This window comes from Frieseomelitta varia, unplaced genomic scaffold (assembly GCF_011392965.1).
Source record: "Frieseomelitta varia isolate USP_RPSP 00005682 unplaced genomic scaffold, Fvar_1.2 scaffold_853, whole genome shotgun sequence".
Taxonomy (NCBI): domain Eukaryota; kingdom Metazoa; phylum Arthropoda; class Insecta; order Hymenoptera; family Apidae; genus Frieseomelitta; species Frieseomelitta varia.
Window position 1 is genome coordinate 12,693 of NW_025110649.1, and position 21,203 is coordinate 33,895.

Consider the following 21,203-nt stretch of genomic DNA (forward strand, 5'->3'; position numbering starts at 1 on the left):
TTTGAATCTTCTAAATTCAGACTCTTTAAAAGTGTTCTCTCTCGGAAAATTTAACAAGTATATACATATATATTACGACGATATAGTCAATTTTACCCACTGTTGAAAATTCCATTGACAACTTGGGTTTCTGAAACCTTTTAAATTTAGATTCTTCAAAAAATGTTATTCTACCGTTCCTCTCTTCGAAAATTTAACAAATATACATTACGTCAATACGTCGGTTTTACACATTGGTAACTTTTTCAACCTTCCAAATTCAGATTCTTTAAGAATGTGTATTCGTGGACGTTGAATCTACGTCGGAGACGTTCAAAAAGTTCAAAAGTCCGTCGGTAAAACGCCGTTCCCTCCGCGAATAAATCAAAAAAACCTCCGCGGATAACACGTCGCTTTACGTCACACTTGGCATAATGAATCCGAAGGAAACACCGAAAAAAAGACGCGCGGGCGAGTTGCGCGGCGCGCGAGTCCAAGTTGCTTTCCGAGCTTCAGCTCCGAGGAATTTAGAGACTAGTCTCCGGGCCCCGACAACCAATCATCCCGACAACGGGGATACGAGGAGAGGGGATGGGGGCGAAGCAGGCCAGGAACGTAATCTTACGTATCAATTAGCTTCACGGTCCGAGGGGCTTACCCCCCGCGGGCCTTTGACCGTGCGCCGCTTCGTCTCACCGAGGTGTGAGAACCGAGACAGTCGGAGTGTACAGTCGTTTTACAACGTCTTCATCGTCCTTCTATCCTCCCCTGTCTGTCCTTCCCCTGCCTTGGCCGGCGAGGAACGCATCTGGACAGGCAAAAAGGGAGCCCGCTTCCTTCGGTTCGCGTTGCGTGGAAACCGATGCCCTCCCCCTCCCCCTCGATACTTGACAAGTCATCCCCGCCGGTGGGTGGAAGTTTTTGGTAGCTAATGGCCCGGTGTAAATTAGCCCGTTGATTGGAATTCACTCGACGTTCTGTTCCTAGATCCCTTGCAACCGACGCTTGTTAACGAGAATCGCTGATACGTTTGGTCTTTTCGACGATTGGTTCGGGAGTTAGTGAAGGTCGTAAAAGGGATTGTTCCTTCTAGAGTGCATTTTGGCAATGCAGAGTCTTGAATTAATTCTGAAAGATTACCCTGTTGGGTTTGGCAAGATTGAATTCCTTTTTCTTTCTTTCTTCCTTTTTTTTTTTTTTTTTTTTTTTTTTTTTTTTTTTCTTTTCTTCGACGAACAATCGATAACAACATGTGAAAATGGAAAGAAAGGTTCGGTTAAGACGCAGATGGATAATCCCGAGACGCGATTCGATCTCGTGGCTGAATAAGATGGTTGCCCCGGTGGCTGGCCACGGGATGTTTCCGAGAGTGTTAACAAGTCCTGATCGTTTTCTCCAGGTCGAAAGGATGGAGAGCTTTATGCGGCCGTCTGCACGCGGTGCCAGGTGTTGGCCACATAATGTATTACTTAACACCCACCGAAAAAGATCCACGTGTAGCCACGGGGGGCCTAATCCATCCGGCTGAATCGTCTTCCAACTCGTATTCTTCCTTTCTCGCATTTTTTTTTTCCTTTCTTTCTTTCTTTCTTTCTTTGCCAAAAGGAAACTGTCCGAAGAAGGGTGAAAAAGAAAAGTGAAATTAAATTACAAACGTTATCGAGCTTTGTAAAACTTTACAAACTCGAACACGGAAAATTGTTTTCAATCGAAAGTTTTCCTGCGAAATTACATCGAACCGCGAGCGCACGTGCAAATGCACATTTCTACGAATATAGAATTTTTGGAGATGTAGAGTCGAAAGAGTTTGCTCCTATTCTTATGTATCACGAGTTTTTCTTTGAATATTCTCTGCGCGTTGACGTATCTATGAAACAGAATCACGTTCGACGATACGATTTTATAGAACAGAGCGTCGCGTACTTTCGCTGTTACCTCGTTGGTAGACTCGCGAAACGAAAAAGGCGAAACGTAAATATCCGTGGCATGTGCGCAGTTGGACTTTGATCGGACAGGATGCAATCGGCGATCAACTAGCGCGCGACAGAAAAGAATCTGGAGCAACCTGACGATGGAATTTGCATCGCGAGAATCGAACACCTGACGTAAATACGCCCCTCGGATTAGCTCCTTGGCGTTTGCCAGAGAGCGGACTGAGGACTCGTTTCACCGAAACCGGTAATTTCAAGAGTTGGCAGACACGGTGAGCTCGGTTCGAACGCCTGCGACTAGGTATTATTCCGTGCGCCCGGAGCGGTACGTGCCACGTCCGTTACTTTTTCGTGGCGCAACGTTCAATTTTCCAATGGAAATGGAACGAAGATTATCGAGTCCGTTTCAATGAAACTTTTCGCTTCGTTCATCGCTGTCAATTTTCACCCACCCAGTCCCTTGAACCTTTCGCGCGACTGACAGACTATCGTTAATGAAATATCTCTCGCCTCTCGTTGTCACAGTGGACAAACTTTGGTGGTTTCTTCCTTTTCAAAATTACGTTCATAACCACTCTCGATAAGGAAGAAATCCGCGGTTATACGAATTAGGCTCGGTTAACGAATTCGGACGGGACACGTTCACACCTCCCGGCTGATTAAAGCCGAGCATAATTCTCTGTGTCGAAGCTTTCTGCGGCTTCGCGGTCGGAACGGACAGGGCCGTAGGTCGTTGCGAGCGGACCCCTATTCTCTCTCTCACGAGCCTCGATCTCGCTCACGGTCCTGTCCCCGTGGTAGGGGAATGGCTTTTGCTCGGGGACAAAGTGGGGGGAAAGGGTGGAGCGGTGGGGGCCGAATGGAAGGGGAGAATAGTGGCGTAGAAGGTGTCGGGCAATACTTTCCAGGTCGTCCGTCGCCGCTTGACGTCTTAATGCACGTCGAGAATAATCTCACCGCCAATTTATTACACTCTTTCTCATTTCTTCCTGGCCTTCTCCTCTTCCCCAACCCTCCCCCCTCCCTCTCTGCCGCCCCGGCCGCGTTGGACGTGCCAGGCTGCCACCCCTTCTCGGCCAGCCTCACGGCGCGGCGCACCTACCGGACCCTTTCTCTCCTTTTGTACCCTCGGCCACGAGCAGTCGAGCCGCTCGTTTCCCTCCTTGTTTCGCCGATCGAACCGGCCGGCACTCGATCCTCGTCGTCCCTCGTTTGCCCTTTTTCTCGCTCCTCCAATGACCGTCCGCCGCCGACCGTCGTCTACCCTTTTCAACTCCCTTTCTCTCTGTCTCACACACACACACACACACACACACACACACACACACACACGCACGCACAAGCACACGGGGGTTTCTCTCGCGTCGCAGCCCGCGGCCAGACTCGCACCTAATAGAATACGTAATTTGAATTTTTGAATTACGCCGCCGTGGCCCGAGACACCGAGGGGGCGGTCGAAACAGCCCACGAAAATAGCGAAGCGGCGAACCTCGGCGACAGCCGACCGATACAGGCCCCGATAAATTTGTCAAGTTTACGGCGATCCTTTTAGCTCCTTTTCTTCTTTCTTCCTTCGATCTTTTCGTTACTTTTTTTTGCCGTCGAGGTCGTTTCCTTCTCAAGGTGGTCCTCCGTGGTGTCGGTGAACGGCAGATTCCGGGGAAACTTGGCCACCGGGAATAATCGATGCAGAGGCATCGGCCGTGCCGCGGAGATTAATCGAGTTTCAATTTTGCCGGAACGAGCCACCTTTGTTTTTTCTTGGCAGGCCCCTCACTGTTGGCTACATTCTGGGCGGGTTCGGGTTTGATCGCTGAAGAATTTGATTAATGCGATAAACAGGTTCCCTCGATGGTAATGGCAGTCGCTCATGTCGGTAGGTGGGTTTGCAAAATTGACAGTGGCGTGATTAGTCTGGGATTAGTAAGACGCGTGGATGTCGAACGCCTATTGTCGCATATTCAATTACCAGCCTCAGCCAGACTGAATGTCGTACGATCAGCGACATGGTTTGTCCGTTGTTTTTTCACCGAAACCAAATCGAAGGAGATATCAATTATAAAGAGTTTCGCAACATTTCGCAAAACTGTTTCGAATTAACTGAAAAAAATGCGTGTCGGTTCGTGTCAGCGAACAGTTGATAATAATAATTTCAGTGAAAGGAGTACGCTACAATGTCGGTACGCTTCTAGTTGGCACGACTAGATCCGAGTTAAAACGCGGATCCGATTTGCATAATTTCGTCGTAAATCCTACGGCACGTTACGTATCCGTTTTCGTAAGTTCCAGCGCGCCGGCGTTTTTTATCAATATATCCCGGTCAACGTGTTTCCATGGAACCTACCTGGCGAAGTTGATTGTCGAGGTCTGAAAGAATTTTAATGTGCATAATTACCGGGAAATGAGCACGATGTATCTTTCATTCGCGTGTTCACGGGGTTGTATTAATTTTCGAAACGACGAAAACGTTTCTCGAAACAGTCTATAATTCCGCGACAATGAATTTCGCGCCACGTGTTTCGACTCGTTGGACGTTCTCCACGGAGGAAACTTACATTTCTGTCGGCAGAATTGGTTAACGGCGTTAATTTGCTGAATCTTCGATGGATGAAAACATATATTTCCGAACAATGGGATGATACACCGATATTCTTGTTAAAGTCGGCGATGCGTTGAATTATCGTTTTCTGAAGGGCGGTCCAGGCAGTTCCAATTTCGCTTCACCTGGTTTCTCTAATGAACCACTGGAGAAAAAGAGAAGCGTGGCCCGTTGATGCTCGGATGACGAAAATGCTCGTAAATCTAACGCTCGTATAATAATTTAATAAAGGACTCGTAGAGGTATGCGAGGCCGGCACCTCATTTAGGCTTTAGGTCAGGCCGCGGCTCTCCCACTTTCATGAATAATCATTCTCGGATTAAAAAGAAGCAGCACCTGTGGAATCCGTGTATCAGTATCAGCTATCCGGAAATTTGGGTTTTACGACACTCCCGAGGATTGGATCTCAATCTCGCGGCCTTAAATCCTTTTAATTTTTACCTGGTCGACCATTGACACGCGATTTGGGAAACGTACGAGAACGTCGCTCGTTAGATTCCACCCGAGGCAGTGTGAAATTCGAAAGTTTTTCTGAAGAAACACGACTCTGCAGAATATGTAGAAATAAGATTTAAAGAGTTTCCTCGTGACCGTGTTCTTCCGATCCAAGAACCGTGATTGATGGCGATGAGGAGTCGATTCCTTCAAAGCTCAAGATCTCTCAAAGAGATCTTGAGAAGAAGACAAAAAAGAGTACCGGCTGAATGCCACGCACGTCGAGAATTGTTTGTCCCAAATCGCCATCATTTTCTCAGTTTTCTTAGTTTAAGTATATTTAAATGTAACCCAGACAAAACAAATGATAAGTTTATTACTGCTTAATCGTTTCTATCCGGTGATATCAAAGGGAAAAGAAAGCGACGAATTATTGTATACGGTTCGGTCACTCGTTACGGTCCGCGCAACCAGTTGCCAGCGCGAGTGGTTAAACGTTTCCCTCGGAAATAAAAACGTTTGACGGCCGAAACGCGGTTGAAATTAACGCAACGCAACCGATCCAACCAGCGGCTACCAGTCTTACAACAAAGTGGACATCTTTTCGGGGTTACAAGTATCATCCTCTCTCTCGAGTCTCGTTGGAATGGTGTGCCGGCTCGTATACGAACAAGCTATAAAAGATCCGAAAACAAAGAAAGAAACGCAAGAAAACGAAGCGAGATGGGACTACGAAGGATGAGAAACGAGATTAAGAGAAGAAGAAGAAGAAGAAGAAGAAGACGACGAAAGAAGACAAAGAAGAAGAAGAAGAAGAAGAAGAAGAAGAAGAAGAAAAGGAGGAAGAGGACGCGGCAGCTGTTGGCCAAATTAAGTGATCATCTCGTCATCATCAGTGAAGCCGCCACGAATGGGGGGGAAATGGGGGCTCGTAGGCCTTGCTACGAGTTCCACGCTGATGCCACGTTGCCGCTGCCACGTTGCTGCTGAAGCGATACAGCCTCGTAAAATTAGCATCGGCGGATCGTAAAGGATGCCTGAGGAAGAGGAAAAAGATAACACGTACCAACCATGGATTGGACGTTGTCAGTGGGAGCAAGAGAAAGGCCTGAGAAACACATGGACGATAGTTTCGTGGAAGGGAGAGAAGACTCTATCATGTGGAGGAAGAAGAAGAAGAAGAAGAAGAAGAAGAAGAGGTAGAAGGGAGCCTGGGTCAAGATAAAACTCTAGAGGATGCTCGTGGAAGACTGGATGCCGAAGCCGGGCGAGAGATGTCCCTGGACGACAACGGATTTAATAAGCGCGACCGATAATCGGGGTATTTACGAGCGGGCCCCAGAAGTCCCTGACTCGAAATTAAATTATTGTCATAATAAAGATGGCGACCGTGAGGCGGAGGAGGAGAATCTCCTCCTGCCACTTTGAGAACCGGCCTTCGTCCACCATCGGCCCGCGAGCCGTATATCGTCGTGAGTTAATTTGGAGGTTTCGCGAAGCAAAGGCCAGATTTCGCGTTGTATCTTTGTTTTACGTGCGATTGATACTCGCAAATCACCAACGATAATAAATCCCTTCGTACACCAATAGACTCTATTCAGCGTTGTAGAGTTTACAAATCAACCCTTGTTGTTGAGTCAAGTTTATCGCGAGACGTGAGATTTCGTTAGCGATCGGTAACGAATCAGTGGATATAACGGTTGAGTTTTTGCAGCTGGCCTGCGTATCGCCTGAATCATTGCGTTATCAATCATTGTGAACGATTAGTACTTGCGGTTGGATAGAGCTCGACTATTGAGCCATGACCAGTTTCTGGATATTTATACACCTATCGTCAGCCCATTAATTATTACTGCTGAGCAAGCCATCGCCGAAGTTGTATTTTAGCGCAGCTTGCAATAAATATCCGCCATAATAGGTGGGAATTCACTGAAGCGAGCAGCGATTAGTTGACACTAAGTAATGTCTCGGTAATTCTTTGGAGCTCGCTGTACGGACGGTGGACACTGATCGTGAGACTGTGAATTAATCAAAAGTACCTGCTTGCAGGTACATTATCGATACCCATGAAATTAAAAAAAATAAAAATAAATACGAAATATTTCATTGAACCTCGCTACCTGTTTCTAGTACTAATCCAATTATAGAATTTGCTTTATTTAAACGTGACGGTACCTCAAAACAAAACTCGTCAAATATTGCCTCTAAACTGGGACCATTATGTATCGTGTAAGTATTTGTGTAAATGATATAATTTTCTAATTTATCAGTTTCGTTTTTCTTTCACTGCTTCTACATTCGCCACAATTTGGACCGAATTCGGCCAATTAACAGTGTACATAAAAAGTTCGCGACTTTCTGAAGAGGAAACATACACGTAGGACAAGTGGTGAAAAATTCAAAAGTCATCCGGACCCGATGTCCAGAGGCGACGCGAAACGTGGAACGTTGCACGCACGGCGGACGAAAAAGTGAGCGAAAGCTCGCTCCGCCTCTGGCCGATTTCCACATGCGCATAATACCCGTGAAACGTGGAAACGAGCGGGAACTGAGGCGGATGAAGCGTTTCCTCGCGCTTCGAAGCAGCGCGTACGCAAAGTGCCATTTATCTGGCCGATCCGCAACGTTCAAGTACCGCAAATCCATTTACAGCGTATAACCCGACCCGTGCACCGGGACAAACCGTACAATTTGTCCATCGTTTAGAAGGCCTTCTTTCGCTCTGTGGACCGCTCTCTCCGTTCTCTCTTTCTCTCTTGTTCTTTCGTTCTCTCTATCCAGCGTTTATCCTACCCATAAATTTCGCTCTTACGACCGGCGTCGCTTTCCACGAGATCCCGAAAGAACCCGAATTGAACTTGAATTCCATCCTGGCTGGATGAAGAAATCAGGCACGCATTTCACCGCGCTCGCCTACCACTGGATTATCCTCGTAAATATCGTTTATGGCTGGCAAAAGAGCCGATGAACTGGCCCGGTGACAAACGCGGACCGAATCTAATTCCTATTATCCGGCGAGCGATTCATCACCGTGTTTACTGCACGCGCAAATGCAAAGTGAAACCATCGCCGATGCTTTTCCCCAAGCACCTTTCGCGAGTTATCAATGGAAACGCGTGTTTCCAGTTTGTTACACGGCGAGTAACACTGGATACAGGAAAGAGCGCTTGTAAATTTCAAGAAAAATACCACAGAGTGTAGTTGGACGAGACGTGTTAATCTTCCGACGATGTTGCGCCAATTGAAACGAATTATCCTCCATTTAAAATCATTGACGATTGCATATATGCACTTACTTTGGTCTGTGCAAACCTCTCTCGTTTGAATTCGAAAATTCGTTTCTCTGATCAAAGGATTCGTAACCATTCGAAACGTTTACAGATAGTGTTTACAGAGTTCTTGAAATATTATTTCGACACCTGACTCTGACGGAACGAGATCAGAAGAAAGTTCACGGATTAAATTTGCTGTTATGCATGTATACTAAGCCCGTGATTGGGGTTGGAAGAGTGGAGAATGGTGGAAAAGATAGACTCGAGAAAAATCCAACTCTTTGTTCCACAAATGGAGACGTTTCCACGCCATTCGCCCGTCCGTCGGCCAATCTTTCTGCCGAGGGAGAAGACCTTATTTTTTTCTTCACCCTCTGGCACTTGACCCCTGGTCCTCGCGACGCTTTCAACCCTCGTCGCGCGTTACACGCTCTGAGCTTATCAGACTCTGAAGAGAGACTCCTGTGTCCCTGACACTTCAACAGCGACAAATCCGCGAGGGCCGACCGATTTCCGAGAATCGAAGGGACACCAAATCGAATTACGTGGATTTGCGTCTCAGCCACGGGAACGGTGGGCATCCCTCGAGTCCTCGAGTACTTTCCTCGACGGCCCAGAAGTTTCGCTGGCCGCGGATAGAAGATGATTCCCGAAGATCGCTATCTCACGGACACCTCGGGAATATCTGCGTTCTTCCTCTCGAGGATCGCAGTTTCTTTCTGCCACAAATTTAGCCTTTCGTTTCACACGTTTCGCCGCGAGCTTGCGACAACGAACTGCGAAGTTTCACGAAGGCCTCCGAAAATTCCTGGAAAATTGAAAAATTGAACCGATTAGAGTTGAAAGTGTCTTCAAACTGGACTTTCACGCTCACGTTACCCGAGTTGGATTCACGAATCTATGATTCGAGGTAAGGCCGAACGATGGTCGATGGATCAAAGTGAGCGCAGCGTGGGTCGATTTCGGTGGACGGGAGAACAAGCGTGTTCCGGAGGTCCGTGTATGGAGAACAAGTCGGAGAGATTGGCGGTGGCTGCAGTTGCTATGGCGACAGGACCGTCTAAATCCGCGAAGCACCCTTCCGCGGTGACGGGTGGAGGCGGGGAGGGCGCTGGCACACAGGGGTGACAATGGGGGCGCTAAGCCTGGAGATTTGCAGGGACCACGCCGGTTGGTCGGTTCATTGTTTCAACGCCAGCTCTGTCGGGAAACGTATCACCAGAAGAAGAGCCGAGTTCTCTCTTTCTCTCTCTCTGTCTCTCTCTCCTCCACCTCTAATTCGTTCTCTCTGTTTCTCCCGCGTCCCTTACTCGGCGCAGCTGAGAAAAAAGTCGTGAAACTTGGGCAGAGACGAACGAGCGGCGGCCACGTTGAATATAAATCGCGTCGCCTCCGCTTCTGCTCCGTGGAAACCACTTTCAGCCGGAGAAAAATGCCGTTGAATTAAATCGGCCGCTATTAATTTAATGGCCACTTCATTAGAGGCTGCGATAGGAGTATCGGTTTCTCGCGAGCTTGACTTTTTACTCCTCCCTTCCTTCCTTTTTCCACTCTGTCGCTTCTTCCCTCCTTTCCTCCTTTTTTCTTTTTTTTTTTTTTTACCCTTTTGCCGTTTTTACTCTCTCTCTCTCTCTCTCTCTCTCTCTTCTTCTTCTGCTCTGTCGTTTCCTTTTCTCGCTCGTCGGGTATATACGTCCGCTTACTTTGTTGCGTGCCCGCACATATACACGGTGTTACACGTCCGCGCGTCGAGAGTGGCGAGAGAGTATCGATTAACCCGATCCTCCTCGAGCTTGGGACTTCTCGTTGGTGATAATTAATGCGGTGATTATTGATTGTGATTTATGCGTACACGCTAACTTTCAATGTTGCGTGATATGGTACGTGCCACGGCAGATTAATCCTTTTAATGCGATCCTTTATTAACCCTTTCCTCTCGTGCGTATTTTCCTAAAGATCCGGCGTCCGAAACTCTCCCCTCTGGTTCTCCTCGAAAGCAACGTTTCATTTCGATGGTTCTCAAAAAAACAAAAAAAAAGAAAAAAAACAAAAAACAAAAAAAGAAAAGGAACATCATTTTTAAACACATGGAATTTATTTTACGCGCAGATATAGTTGGAGGCTGGAAACGGTACGATTCCTTAATGATCGTGAAATCGCGGCAAGAGGGTGGCTCGGTAAACGATTCAGCGATAAGGGGCGTCGGGGCAGGATACAGCGGCAGTGAAAGCAAAACGAGAGAAGACGGTAAAAATGTTTCATAGATAGAAAGAGCCCGGCGGCTAGCTCGACTCTCCGAGGCAGGTCGGAGCGGTTCGTTCGGTGGAGATTGGTCCAAATGAAATTACCCCTGGCGAACCGGCACCTACGGACAGGGGAATAAAAGCCGCGCGCTTTCGCCTTTTAATACGCCCGCTTTCCCATGATAAAGATAAGCTTCGTCCGCCGTGTATTTACGGTCGTCATTGACGTAATCGCCACCGGGGCTCACGATCCGGGCCATTTATGCGAACCGGGCAGATTGATTCCGGCGTGCGAAAATTCGACGAGACCTGTGCGTGTTCGCTTTGACATTAAGTGAATTCGTTTTAAACTGTCGTTTCGTCAAATTTTCGCACTGGATTAACAAGCAGGGACGAGGAACAAGGTGTTCGATGATTAATATTCAAAGACATTGCGTTGCAGTGGAAACTGTACGATCTTAGGAGTAAAGCGCGTAAAACTGCGTTACGATTTTAATTTGAAAGAAGCTACTATTGAAAGGAAATCTTTTGGCAAGCTCGCAAATTTCCGCAAGTTTTCCGGTTTTATATCGAGAAAAGAGCAGACCAGAGACTGAAAACCGAAATATTTTGAGGTTTAGGTATTATACCCAGAGACTGAAACCGAAATATTGTGAGGTTTAGCTATTATACCGGTATTTGCTCCCATATTATCGTAATATAACCGCTATTTGGGAAATCGGTTTTAATACCGGTATAAGACTGTCATATCTTCATACGTATTTTATCGGTATTTGATGTCCACAATGGTAAAAATACCGAAATATATACCGGTATGGTACCACTTTACTGACGAAAACACATTTTTTATTTTCTACGTACAGTGACTATTATTAATATTCGTGCTATTCAAAATATTGTCGTGGGTTTCGATTGTTTATAATAGTAAATTTGGATTAATTTTTTAATAATATAATGGAACATTCATTATAGTTTATAGTAACGTAAATTTTATTTATTTATTGCACATACTTTTTTTAATATCAATAAACTGAACTATGTCGAAATGTAGCGTGGCAAAAATATTCGGACATTTAAAGAACTACAATATTTGAATCTGAAAATTGTTAACACAAACGATAATTAACATTTTGTTAGGTAGCCCTTAACTTCAATAATAGTAAGACGCTTAGGCATATTTCCGGTAATTTTTTTCAAGTAATTTGACGGAATATACTTCCATTCTACGATTAATCGTTGTTTCAACTCCTCTTTCGATTTATCGACGTACGACAATTAGTCATTTCTCACCGAGAAAAAGGAAAAACGTGTCGAGAAATCGGTCGTCTTTTAAAATTAAGTAAGAGTATCGTGACTGATATTGATACAACGATGATTTAGTATTAGAAATAATAAGGATACGTGTATAAGCGTCATCAAATTTACTAGCGGCAGCTTTATGAAAACATTTAATCATTGTCTCCTTTTCCTTTTCTAATATATTAATATTTTATTTACCGGTATTATACCGGTATAATACCGAAGTACATCTACCGACTTAACATCGTTTCGATAGCATCATACCGGTTGTTCGATCTTACCGAACACAATGAGGGTCAAAATGTGATGCGGCAAATAAATTCATCGAGCCAGGGACAATAAACTCCTGTCTTGTAACTTTTCTACGGCAGGGACCTGCCGTGACCGTATTTCATATTTCAAACTGACATTTCCGTATTGTAGTCATATTTGACTCTTAATTCCAAGATGAGTTTCTTTATCGCATCGGTCCCCACCATAAACAGGACACTAATAAACCGGCAGGACACGGAAGATAAAACCGTTAGTTCCAAGAAGCAATTGTCAAATTTACTTCTTGGAACTGATCCTGAAAATGTTTGGAAAAACAGGATCGGAAAGGAAACAATGAGGGCTCGGATATATAAAAGCCGACTCCGAAACAAAATATAACAGTTATTCTCACTTTCAAATCAGCAAGAAGACCTCCCGCGTGTCTGCCAGTTTCGCGTCCCCAAACCCAGTGCATTCCAGGGATTCAATTCACACTCTTTAATCAATATCACAAATCAAACTTTACTTTGAACTAGCTGCACTTCATTAACGGTGAAGGCAGCGAGCCACCGATCGGCTCGTACGTCAAAGAAAAGAAAATACGTAGAACTAGATTAGCACGCTACACCGCACCATTTCGGTTTCATCAAACGTAATCGAATAGCAACCTAAAAATACGAATATTTTACCGGTATCCGTAATACCGATTCGGTTTTCTGGAGCAGAGTACCTACGTTTTTCCAGCGTCCAGCTGGAAAACCGAGCGCAAAACGAGCGTATCTTGGCAAAAAGGAAAGAAAAAAAAAAAAGAAAAATTAGCCGTAAGATAGAAAAAAGGGGTTGGTAGGAGAAAGGGGTGGAAAAATCGGAAGGCAGACAGCCTACGGCCAAAATGGACCGTGGCCCGCGTTAGCCAGGAGCCGCTGCCAAATGAAATTATCCCTCGAAAGCACCGACGATCTCGGGGGTTAATTCCACGAACGGGGTGTGTATGTTTGTGTGCGCGCGTGTGCGTGCGTGTATGTGTTTGTTACGGGCCAACATCGTGGTATCACTGCTGCCTTGGGCTGACCATAATTTAATACCGGCCGCTAATACATCCCCACCAACGTTGCCCGTGTCCCTCCGCCAGATAAGGATTCACCCCTTTTCTCTCCGGTCTCATCTGCAAACGGGGACAAAAAGGGTGGAACTGCAGTTCCAGCCAGAATTTCAGGTCGAAGGATGCGAGCTGAAATTTTTTTAGAGAGAGAGAGAGAGAGAGAGAGAGAGAGAGTGGAGCTTGAGGTGACAAATGGAACTTGCGAAATGAAGAGATTGCAGCGCCGCTGGAGTTGGATTTAAATTGTAAGCGAGGCTCTGGGGTGTAACGGAAAATAAGATTTCCCGGAATTATGCTCGCGAATCTGACTCGTACAGGCGATATTCCCGATTGTAGTCCTATTAAATTGTTTAATTTGGCTTACGATAGTTTGGCAAATAAGTTTAAAACTGGCTTTTTGCAAGACAACGATGAAAAATATCAAAGGTATGAAAAATGAAGGTATTCGCACATTTGACGAAAAAAAATTGTCCATTTCAAACTGTTGTAACTTTATAAAAAAAAAATCGTGTAACAATCCAGTTGGCCCAATTTCCAAGTACGAAACCCACACATTGACTACAATAGTTCTCTACAAAGATGTTTTTCAGTCACGTGGAGCCAGCAGATAAAAGAGCGAGGATACTTTTGTTCTCGAAAATTGCAAAGTGTCAGGATTTCTTGAATTTTTGTCGTTTAACTCTGATATTCAGGATTCGATAAAATAGTAAAAACAAAAAAAAAAAACAATCTTCAAAATTGTAGATCTACGAAAAAAAGTTGTTAACAATTTTTCAGGGTGTCCTTGCTGCACGATGTGAAAACATCTTTTTCGAAAAGAGAAAATTCGAAATTGCGACCAACCGAATTGTTCAAGTTTGTAAACTCAAGTTATGGATTTGAAATGTCCAACAATTTCCCATGCAGTGAGAAATTCACCCGTCCTCGAGATTTAACCCGTCGTAGAGAACTCCTTCGACGCAATCTCTACAAGAGTGGTTGAAAAGTAAAAGAATTGGTGGCAGCATCGGGAAACGCGCGTTGGTAGATTTTCGCGTCGAGGATTTATCGTTTTAATTTCTGACGGGTCTCGGGAAGAGAAGAAGAAACGGGGATATCTCGGGGATACTCCGGGGATCATTGTGGCTCGCGCGCCAGGACTAACTGGGAACCGAGGCAGCCCGAGGTACATTCATCACGAGTTATTAAACAAGCCAACAAAAGGCTTGGGTGACTGGAGCTCGCGAAAAAAAGCTGGAAGATAGAATCGGCTAACCGGTACACGGGTCCGGCGATGATAGATGACCGCGAGGATTAAGGTATCCTTGCCCGCTCGCTTCCTTCCTACGGGATTTCTTGCCGCCTTGCGATAGCAAGAACTAGGAACGCGGCCGGGCGCCGCCGTCGTGGAGATAACGTCGGGGAAAAATTAGTGAAAAATAATTTGGCTGGTCGCGTTAACGTCCCTTCATTAAGACGGCTTAATATACTCCTCTCTCTTATGGAAGCGTCGTTGGAGAAGAGAAATGAGAAATTTAGAAGAGTCGAATATACAGACGAGAGAAATGCCAGTCTTGTTTGACGTAGTCGGTATCGCACTCGGTTATTTCCATCAGGCTTTCGTTCGTTATTAGACGCATTAGAAGGGAGATAAAAAGTTCGTTCTAAGCGGCGCGCAGTGATACGTATCTAGATTGAGAACCAGATTGTTATAAATTAGAAATTAATAGAGCAGATCGATTTGCCGTGATTGCTGCCGGCTAATAAATAGTTTCCTTCTTTATTGAAACTCAAATTGACCGGTTATTAATAATAATTGAGCTTGTTACCTACTTTGTAAGAGTAATTAAATTTATGCCGTTGGCGAACGATTCGGTTAATTAATCAGTCAATCAATTTGACATCAATCGATATCCTTCGTTAAATTTTGTGCGAAATTTTAAGACCTCCAAATCTGTCCGTCGTCTCAGATTAAAAATACCGAAAGCTAAAAGTTTGAAACTCAGGATAATCCGAAAAAAAAAAAAAAAAAAGAAAGAAAAAAATACCGTTGTCATCGCCAGAATCTTCTGGACCGTGTCTTCGCTTGAACCGTGAATTTCCATCGCTCGAGAGTGTGCGACTCGGTTAATCAGTAAACTCGCGTTCCACCGTGTCCGCCCTCCACCTCCCCCTCCCCCTCCCCCGCGCGTAAACAGACTGCTCGCTGCTGATGGTTAACACGATTCCGCGCGACATGCTGAAGAGGAGTGATTCGTGTTGGCGAAAGTTGGCCTGGAACGCGGCCCGCTGCTGACAGACCGTCATCCAGCCTCGGCCGTGTTCCACGATCCACGTTTTACATCGAGGAAGGGACGGCCGGGGGCAGGGAAAATCAGCCCCCGTGTACGAGTCCAGCCCTTTCTATATTCTCCGATCCTCCAGTCAGCGCCACCCTCTCTCGGTACCTGTAACATCAATTAAAATTCCCGCGGTCGATGAGCCGCTGTTTCGTGCGATCGTCCGCCGTTTTTAATTGGATTAGAGCGAGACGGCTACACGCAGCATCGGGGGAGGCGGAGGTGGAGGTGGAGGTGGAGGTGGAGGCCGCGAGGGTGGGTCGAGCGTGTCGAGGAGGGTGGCAGGTTTGTTGCAGGAAGGGGGGTTGCCTGGAATATTCGGACGTGGCAGGCGAAGGGGCAAGGGACGATGTTGGAAGGTGCAGGTAAATGACAGAGACAATCTACCCGCGCGCACCGCCGCCCTCCGCGCGTTCCACGGCACTCGTACACGCGGGAGGGGAGAGTATCGATTCACGCGGTTCCGTTAGAAAGGAAAAGCTCGGGGAAATTGGTGGACTCGATCGGGTTTTTTTTGTTTTTTTTTTTTGTTTTTTTTTTTCTTCAAAATAGAGTTGATAGAGCGATTACTTTGAACTGGGAAGATTATCTCGCGAACGCTTGGCGAGGAGGGTCGTTTAATCGATCGATTGTTTGCGGATTGTTGAGCTGAATCTCTGCGAGATTGGAAAACTGACGAGTGAACGGAAGTAAGACGAAAAGATTCTGGATCCTTTCGATAAATAAAAGTGGAATGTCTCGTCGAGATGAAGCAAGAAGACGAGTCGGAAACTCGACTGGTCGAGAAGTTGCAATTACACGAATGCGTGCACTCGCGTCAGCTAGAACGAGAAAGGGATGTTAAAAAGACGATTTGATCATCGGTCACGCAGGCCTCAATTTCATCCAGCGGTCATAAATTACTCAATTGCTCGTCCATTTTGCTCGAAAGGAACGCGGCCGGCTTCGCGGGACGTAAATCATACATATTTATTTATGATTCACACGAAAGAAATAAACCGAATCCGTAAATTATTCAACATTACCAAAATGCCAGATTGATATATATATATATAAATTAACATACGATTCCTAAATTCTCTTTCATCTGTCGTTGCACAAATGACTTTATTTTCCACCGTCACCGAAACGTTCGAGTCTCGAGTATCTGGACGGCAGGGAATTGTTTGGATACCGGCCGCCTTCAGCGAGCAACGCTTTCGGGAACGATTAACTATTTTCATGGGGTTTTTTCGCGGCGAACTTTCGGAGGACTGTCGGAATAAATCATCGGAGGAGAGCGTGCAAAGTGCCGGGGGCGGCTCGTGCATCGTATCTGCATTCGCGCCACGCGGCATTAATTATGTATTCAATAAATTTTAAACGCATCGAAATGAATTCAAATTGCAGATTAATATTAAACGGCGTTGGCTAATTGGCCGGGCAATTATGCGGCGTTAATTAAACATTAGGAGCGAAAGTCTCGCGACATAAGCACGGCATCCGCCATCTGGCGAAAAGCTCGCCGACGATCCTTGCCGTCTGGCCGCTTCTTGCCAACAGTGACATCTGAAGAGGCTTCTTCTTTCCGCTGGCTTCCACCATGGGTAAATCCGTGGTCAATTTTCGAATGTCTGCATTATCGTTGAACAGTTATCGTCGCTTTTCTCTCATTATCTTTTCGGCACGTGGGCGTTCGTCGGGATTCTAATCTTCTGCCTAGTTATTTATTTTGGAACAGTAATCTGAAAAGCAGAGGACAAATTATGAGATTCGATCTCGTGACTCAGAAATGCGACTCTTTTCGTAGAGATTTATAGAGAGACGCGGGACGCAAGTGTAAACAGTATCGGGTACGAGATGCTGACGAACGTAATTGGGAAAATTTAATAGTTTCAGCTGATACATTTTTCGTACAAATTTGCGCTTCGGGTCACACGGTTCTTATCGTCTAAAAAAACAGATTCGGTTGCCGCAACGTTCCCACGATCGATAGCAAAATGGTGATTCATAATATTGAACGTGTGTAAGAAACCGGCAAGCATTGCAGCTTGTAATGTCGAAACGATATAAAAGTGACGACGTAGAAATCTGACAGTTTAGAGAAAGTTTACGATTAGCAGAAAATACAATATTAAATATACATGTACATCATATGCATTACAAATACACATACAGATTGAGGTTCACAGCTGTCGCTAGCAAAAAGTATCTCAAAGTGAAGTGGCTGAATAATTCGGAATAATACAGGAACAGCTTTTATTACGGATGATCTTGAATAAACGACAACATACAACGATTTCGTACAGCTTTATTCGAATGGGTCGGGTAAGGAAACAACGCGTTTAGAGAGAGAGAAAGAAAGAGAGAGAGAGAGAGAGAGAGAGAGAGAGAGAGAAGAAAAAATAAAGAAAAAGTTTTATTACATCTACCTACCATCTGTATACGTGAATATACGCAAGTTGCAAAGTTACATACAATCAACAACGGTACGATCCGGTCCGAGAGTGAAATTTTCTTTGAGACGGGTTCTTCGAGATGTTCAAAATATTCTCAACCCTTGCGCAAGAGCATCCCGCGAGAAAATCGAGGAAGGGAGTTTAAGTCACAGAGATTTTTAGCGTCTCGGCTAGAGAAACGGTTTTAAAAGCATTTCTTCGTGTTCTTGATATGTCCAAGATTGGCGAACGGAATGAAAGACTTTGCCATAGATGAATGTGACAGTCAAGGGAAACGATGATCGAAATCGTAGACGGTTAAGCGAATGACGGTACGTCGTTCGATAATAGTAAGAAAATGGTTTTTGTACTCTAATCCATTCATTTCATTTTTCTTTTTTTTTTTTTTTCACGTGTAATAATACTTATTGTGCTTCGTGTCGATGATCCGTTCCTATGGTAAAATCTTTTTCGCTTCGATTCGTCCGACGGTCGTTTTCTCGAATTATCGTTGGCAATTCACGGCATTCCCCCTTTCCCGAAAATGGTCAGACGAGTTTACGCCCGATTGAGTATATTCGCGACTATATCACGACCACCGAGTTAAATGTTACAGCATATCGACTACATTAATATTCCTCTTCGACTTGCAGCTCCGTTCGATTGGTTATGCAGCCTGAGAACGCGATTACGTGATTAGTTGAGGATAAATTTAACGGCGAGTTGCGGGTTTCCACGTCTCTTGATCCACTTTCCATGCGAACCATGGACGAGTCATATCGGTTGCTTCATTCAGAAAACGATAACCGAAGAGAAGTTTCTATGACGTATCGAGAAACCTGGCGATGCTGAACGCGTTGAAATTATCTCTCAATCTCAACAACTTTGAAACAATTAAGCGGACCAATCGACTGGTAACCCAGTAATTCTGTCACACACGTTCCTGCGTCGACGCTCGACACGCAAACAACGATCGACTAGATCTTACAGTGGCAAAGAGATCACGGCCCCACAAATAAAAGGTATAAATTCATCCGGTAAAATCGAGCTTATACATTAATCCCTTTTAACATACGTTGCCTATGCGACTTAACGCTACGCCTAGTTTATGCACGCTACTACGAATCTTGTTTTCTCCTTATTTTATCGATTAACATGTCGCTTGTTATAATGACTATGTGACACGTCGTGTAATTACGAAACGTTAGAAAAATTCGTTTCGAGTTACTCTCCGGTAACGAGAGAGATTTCGATTTCAACTTTATTATCGATAGTTTATATACAAATCTTTTTTTTTTTTTTTTTTTCTTTAAAAGTCTGAATTAAATTCTTCATTTAATCGGCACCCTATTCACAGAAGACTCCTCAGTTTCTAGTTCTTCTTTCGACTACGAAATCACAGGGAACTATATGACCAGCTGTGGATATCATCCACTCATACGACAATTGTAACTGTCGATATCTATCGCATCAACTATAGATACAACACAGATTTGTGTATCTCTCTCGGTAAAGCAGATTTTTTTTCGAGAGAATTGTCAAAACGAGGTACATTCCTCCGACGAAACAGGTTCCACGCCACTGATTCCTCTTCATTCCCAACTATCGAGGATTAAAGCGGCGTTTCCTCCTCTTGCAGTTACCTGGGCGTCGGAGGAGGTGGTGGTGGTCATACGGCGCTGCCGGTATAGAAACCTGTCTTGCCAGCCAAGCCAGGTCCTCGTTTCCTCTTCTCACACTCCATCGTGCTAAATGTATTTTGAGCGATCTGCGACTTCCTCTTCGGATTCTGTAGCGTCATGCTTCTCTGACTCGAATTCGAACTCGAACTAGTCCCTGGCTCGGACACCTTCAGAATCCCAGAGTGTATCGTGCCAAAATTCTGATAAATGTATTGAGATTGAATAGCCGAGACAGACGTGTTTTGATTCTTCAGAGTGATGGGCACCGTTTGCCCCGCTAAACTGTTGTACCGCGTATCGTAACCGAATGGAGTGTCCAATAACGATTCGTTCTTCTCACCGTACCCACTGAGTCTGGAATCGAGGAGACCTTCCTTATCGGTAAAGCCACTCAGTCTCGAGTCCACCACGTTTTGTTCAGTTGTTTTCGGAGAGAATTCGGTATAACGTGGCTCTTGGCCAACAGGGTGTTCTTTATTTTCCGTGAAAGCTATCATGTTCTGCCGCGAGTCGGACAGAATTCTAGAATCGATTAAACCTTCTTTATCAGCGAAGCCGCTTAACCGTGAGTCGATAACACTGGCTTCTGACTTATCCCCGAAGGTATATCTTGGATCGTTGTTTTTCGCATCCGGGTATGCTGGTAAGACGTGAGAGAGATCTGCTTTATCGACGTAGCTGATAGCTTGCGGGTTCGAGGCACAGATATCCGGGGCAGTTTTACATAACAGTGACGTTCCTTCCTCGGGAGCTCGTTGTGATGCTGAAAATGCGATAAAGTTAGAGTCAATCGTTTACTTCGAGCTATACACGGTAATGTAATTAAGAAGATTTACTTTTCGAGGGCTGCCCGAATCCTCGAGCCTGTGGAGGTCCAGGTGACTTTTGATGAGCTCTAACTAGATACTCCGAGCTCAATCCTCTCTGTTCTCTCAATTTCCTCTCAGCACCGGGCACCATGACTCTCACCTTGAAAATTCAAAGTAATATCGAGATATTAGAATCTAAAATGGAACGATCTCCATACGAGGAAGCATTCATTTGCATCCAGACAGGAATCTTTTTCCTTTCAAGCAATTTTTGCCAGTGATGAGGCTCTGTTATATATTTTACTGATATCTGTAAAAGACGGTACCATTTCTTCCACCGTGGAAAAACGAGCCATGTAGCCAGACATAGTCAAAACAGCGGCCACTTCCGCGAGGATCAATGCCAGCCCCGACAATTGAAGACACCAGCCATATTGATACTGTGGCAAACCGTTGTCATCGGACTGCATACTCGACGTTGAGGGCAGACTGTACTTTCCCGGCAATTCCAGCGATGCATCCGACAAAGCAGATGCTAGGACTATCAGGCCACCGCCTAACGAGAGTCCTGGAACACAAATGAAATTATTACTTGGCTTACGTCCTAATGTCTTGGATATTTATGGTTTTCCGACGGAATCGGTTCGGCATTTGTGATTTATCATCGAAACTATGCTCGGTGCGGCGTTCACCGGAATCGGGCCAACTTGACAAACTCCGTTGGATAATACGCAAACTTTTGTAACCGGCTGGATGTTTATCATTATCTGGACGTTTTTCCACTCGGTGCATTTTCCGGTTGAATCATTCGTTTCTTCGTGTCGACGATTTTTTTTTCTTTTTTTTTTCTTTTTTTTTTTGTCGA

At 45.1% G+C, this 21,203-nt stretch overlaps 1 protein-coding gene across 1 annotated transcript; it reads right to left on the reverse strand.

The window, feature by feature from the left end:
- Positions 1 to 17,282: 17,282 nt before the first annotated feature.
- Positions 17,283 to 21,130, reverse strand: LOC122536612. Its single transcript, XM_043669097.1, has 4 exons — positions 21,055 to 21,130; positions 20,665 to 20,942; positions 20,366 to 20,498; positions 17,283 to 20,292 (listed from the first exon to the last, which is right to left on the reverse strand). The coding sequence occupies exons 1-4, from the start codon at positions 21,128 to 21,130 to the stop codon at positions 19,517 to 19,519; spliced, it is 1,263 nt and encodes a 420-aa protein (XP_043525032.1). The 3' UTR covers positions 17,283 to 19,516.
- Between the last annotated feature and the right edge of the window lie 73 nt (positions 21,131 to 21,203).

Coding starts and splice junctions, on each gene's coding strand:
- LOC122536612 (XM_043669097.1), bottom strand. CDS start 21,130: ATGCACCGAGTGGAAAAACGTCCAGATAATGATAAACATCCAGCCGGT. Junction 20,943..21,054: donor TTTGCGTATTATCCAACGGA/GTTTGTCAAGTT, acceptor CCAAGACATTAG/GACGTAAGCCAAGTAATAAT. Junction 20,499..20,664: donor TTTCCACGGTGGAAGAAATG/GTACCGTCTTTT, acceptor TGAATTTTCAAG/GTGAGAGTCATGGTGCCCGG.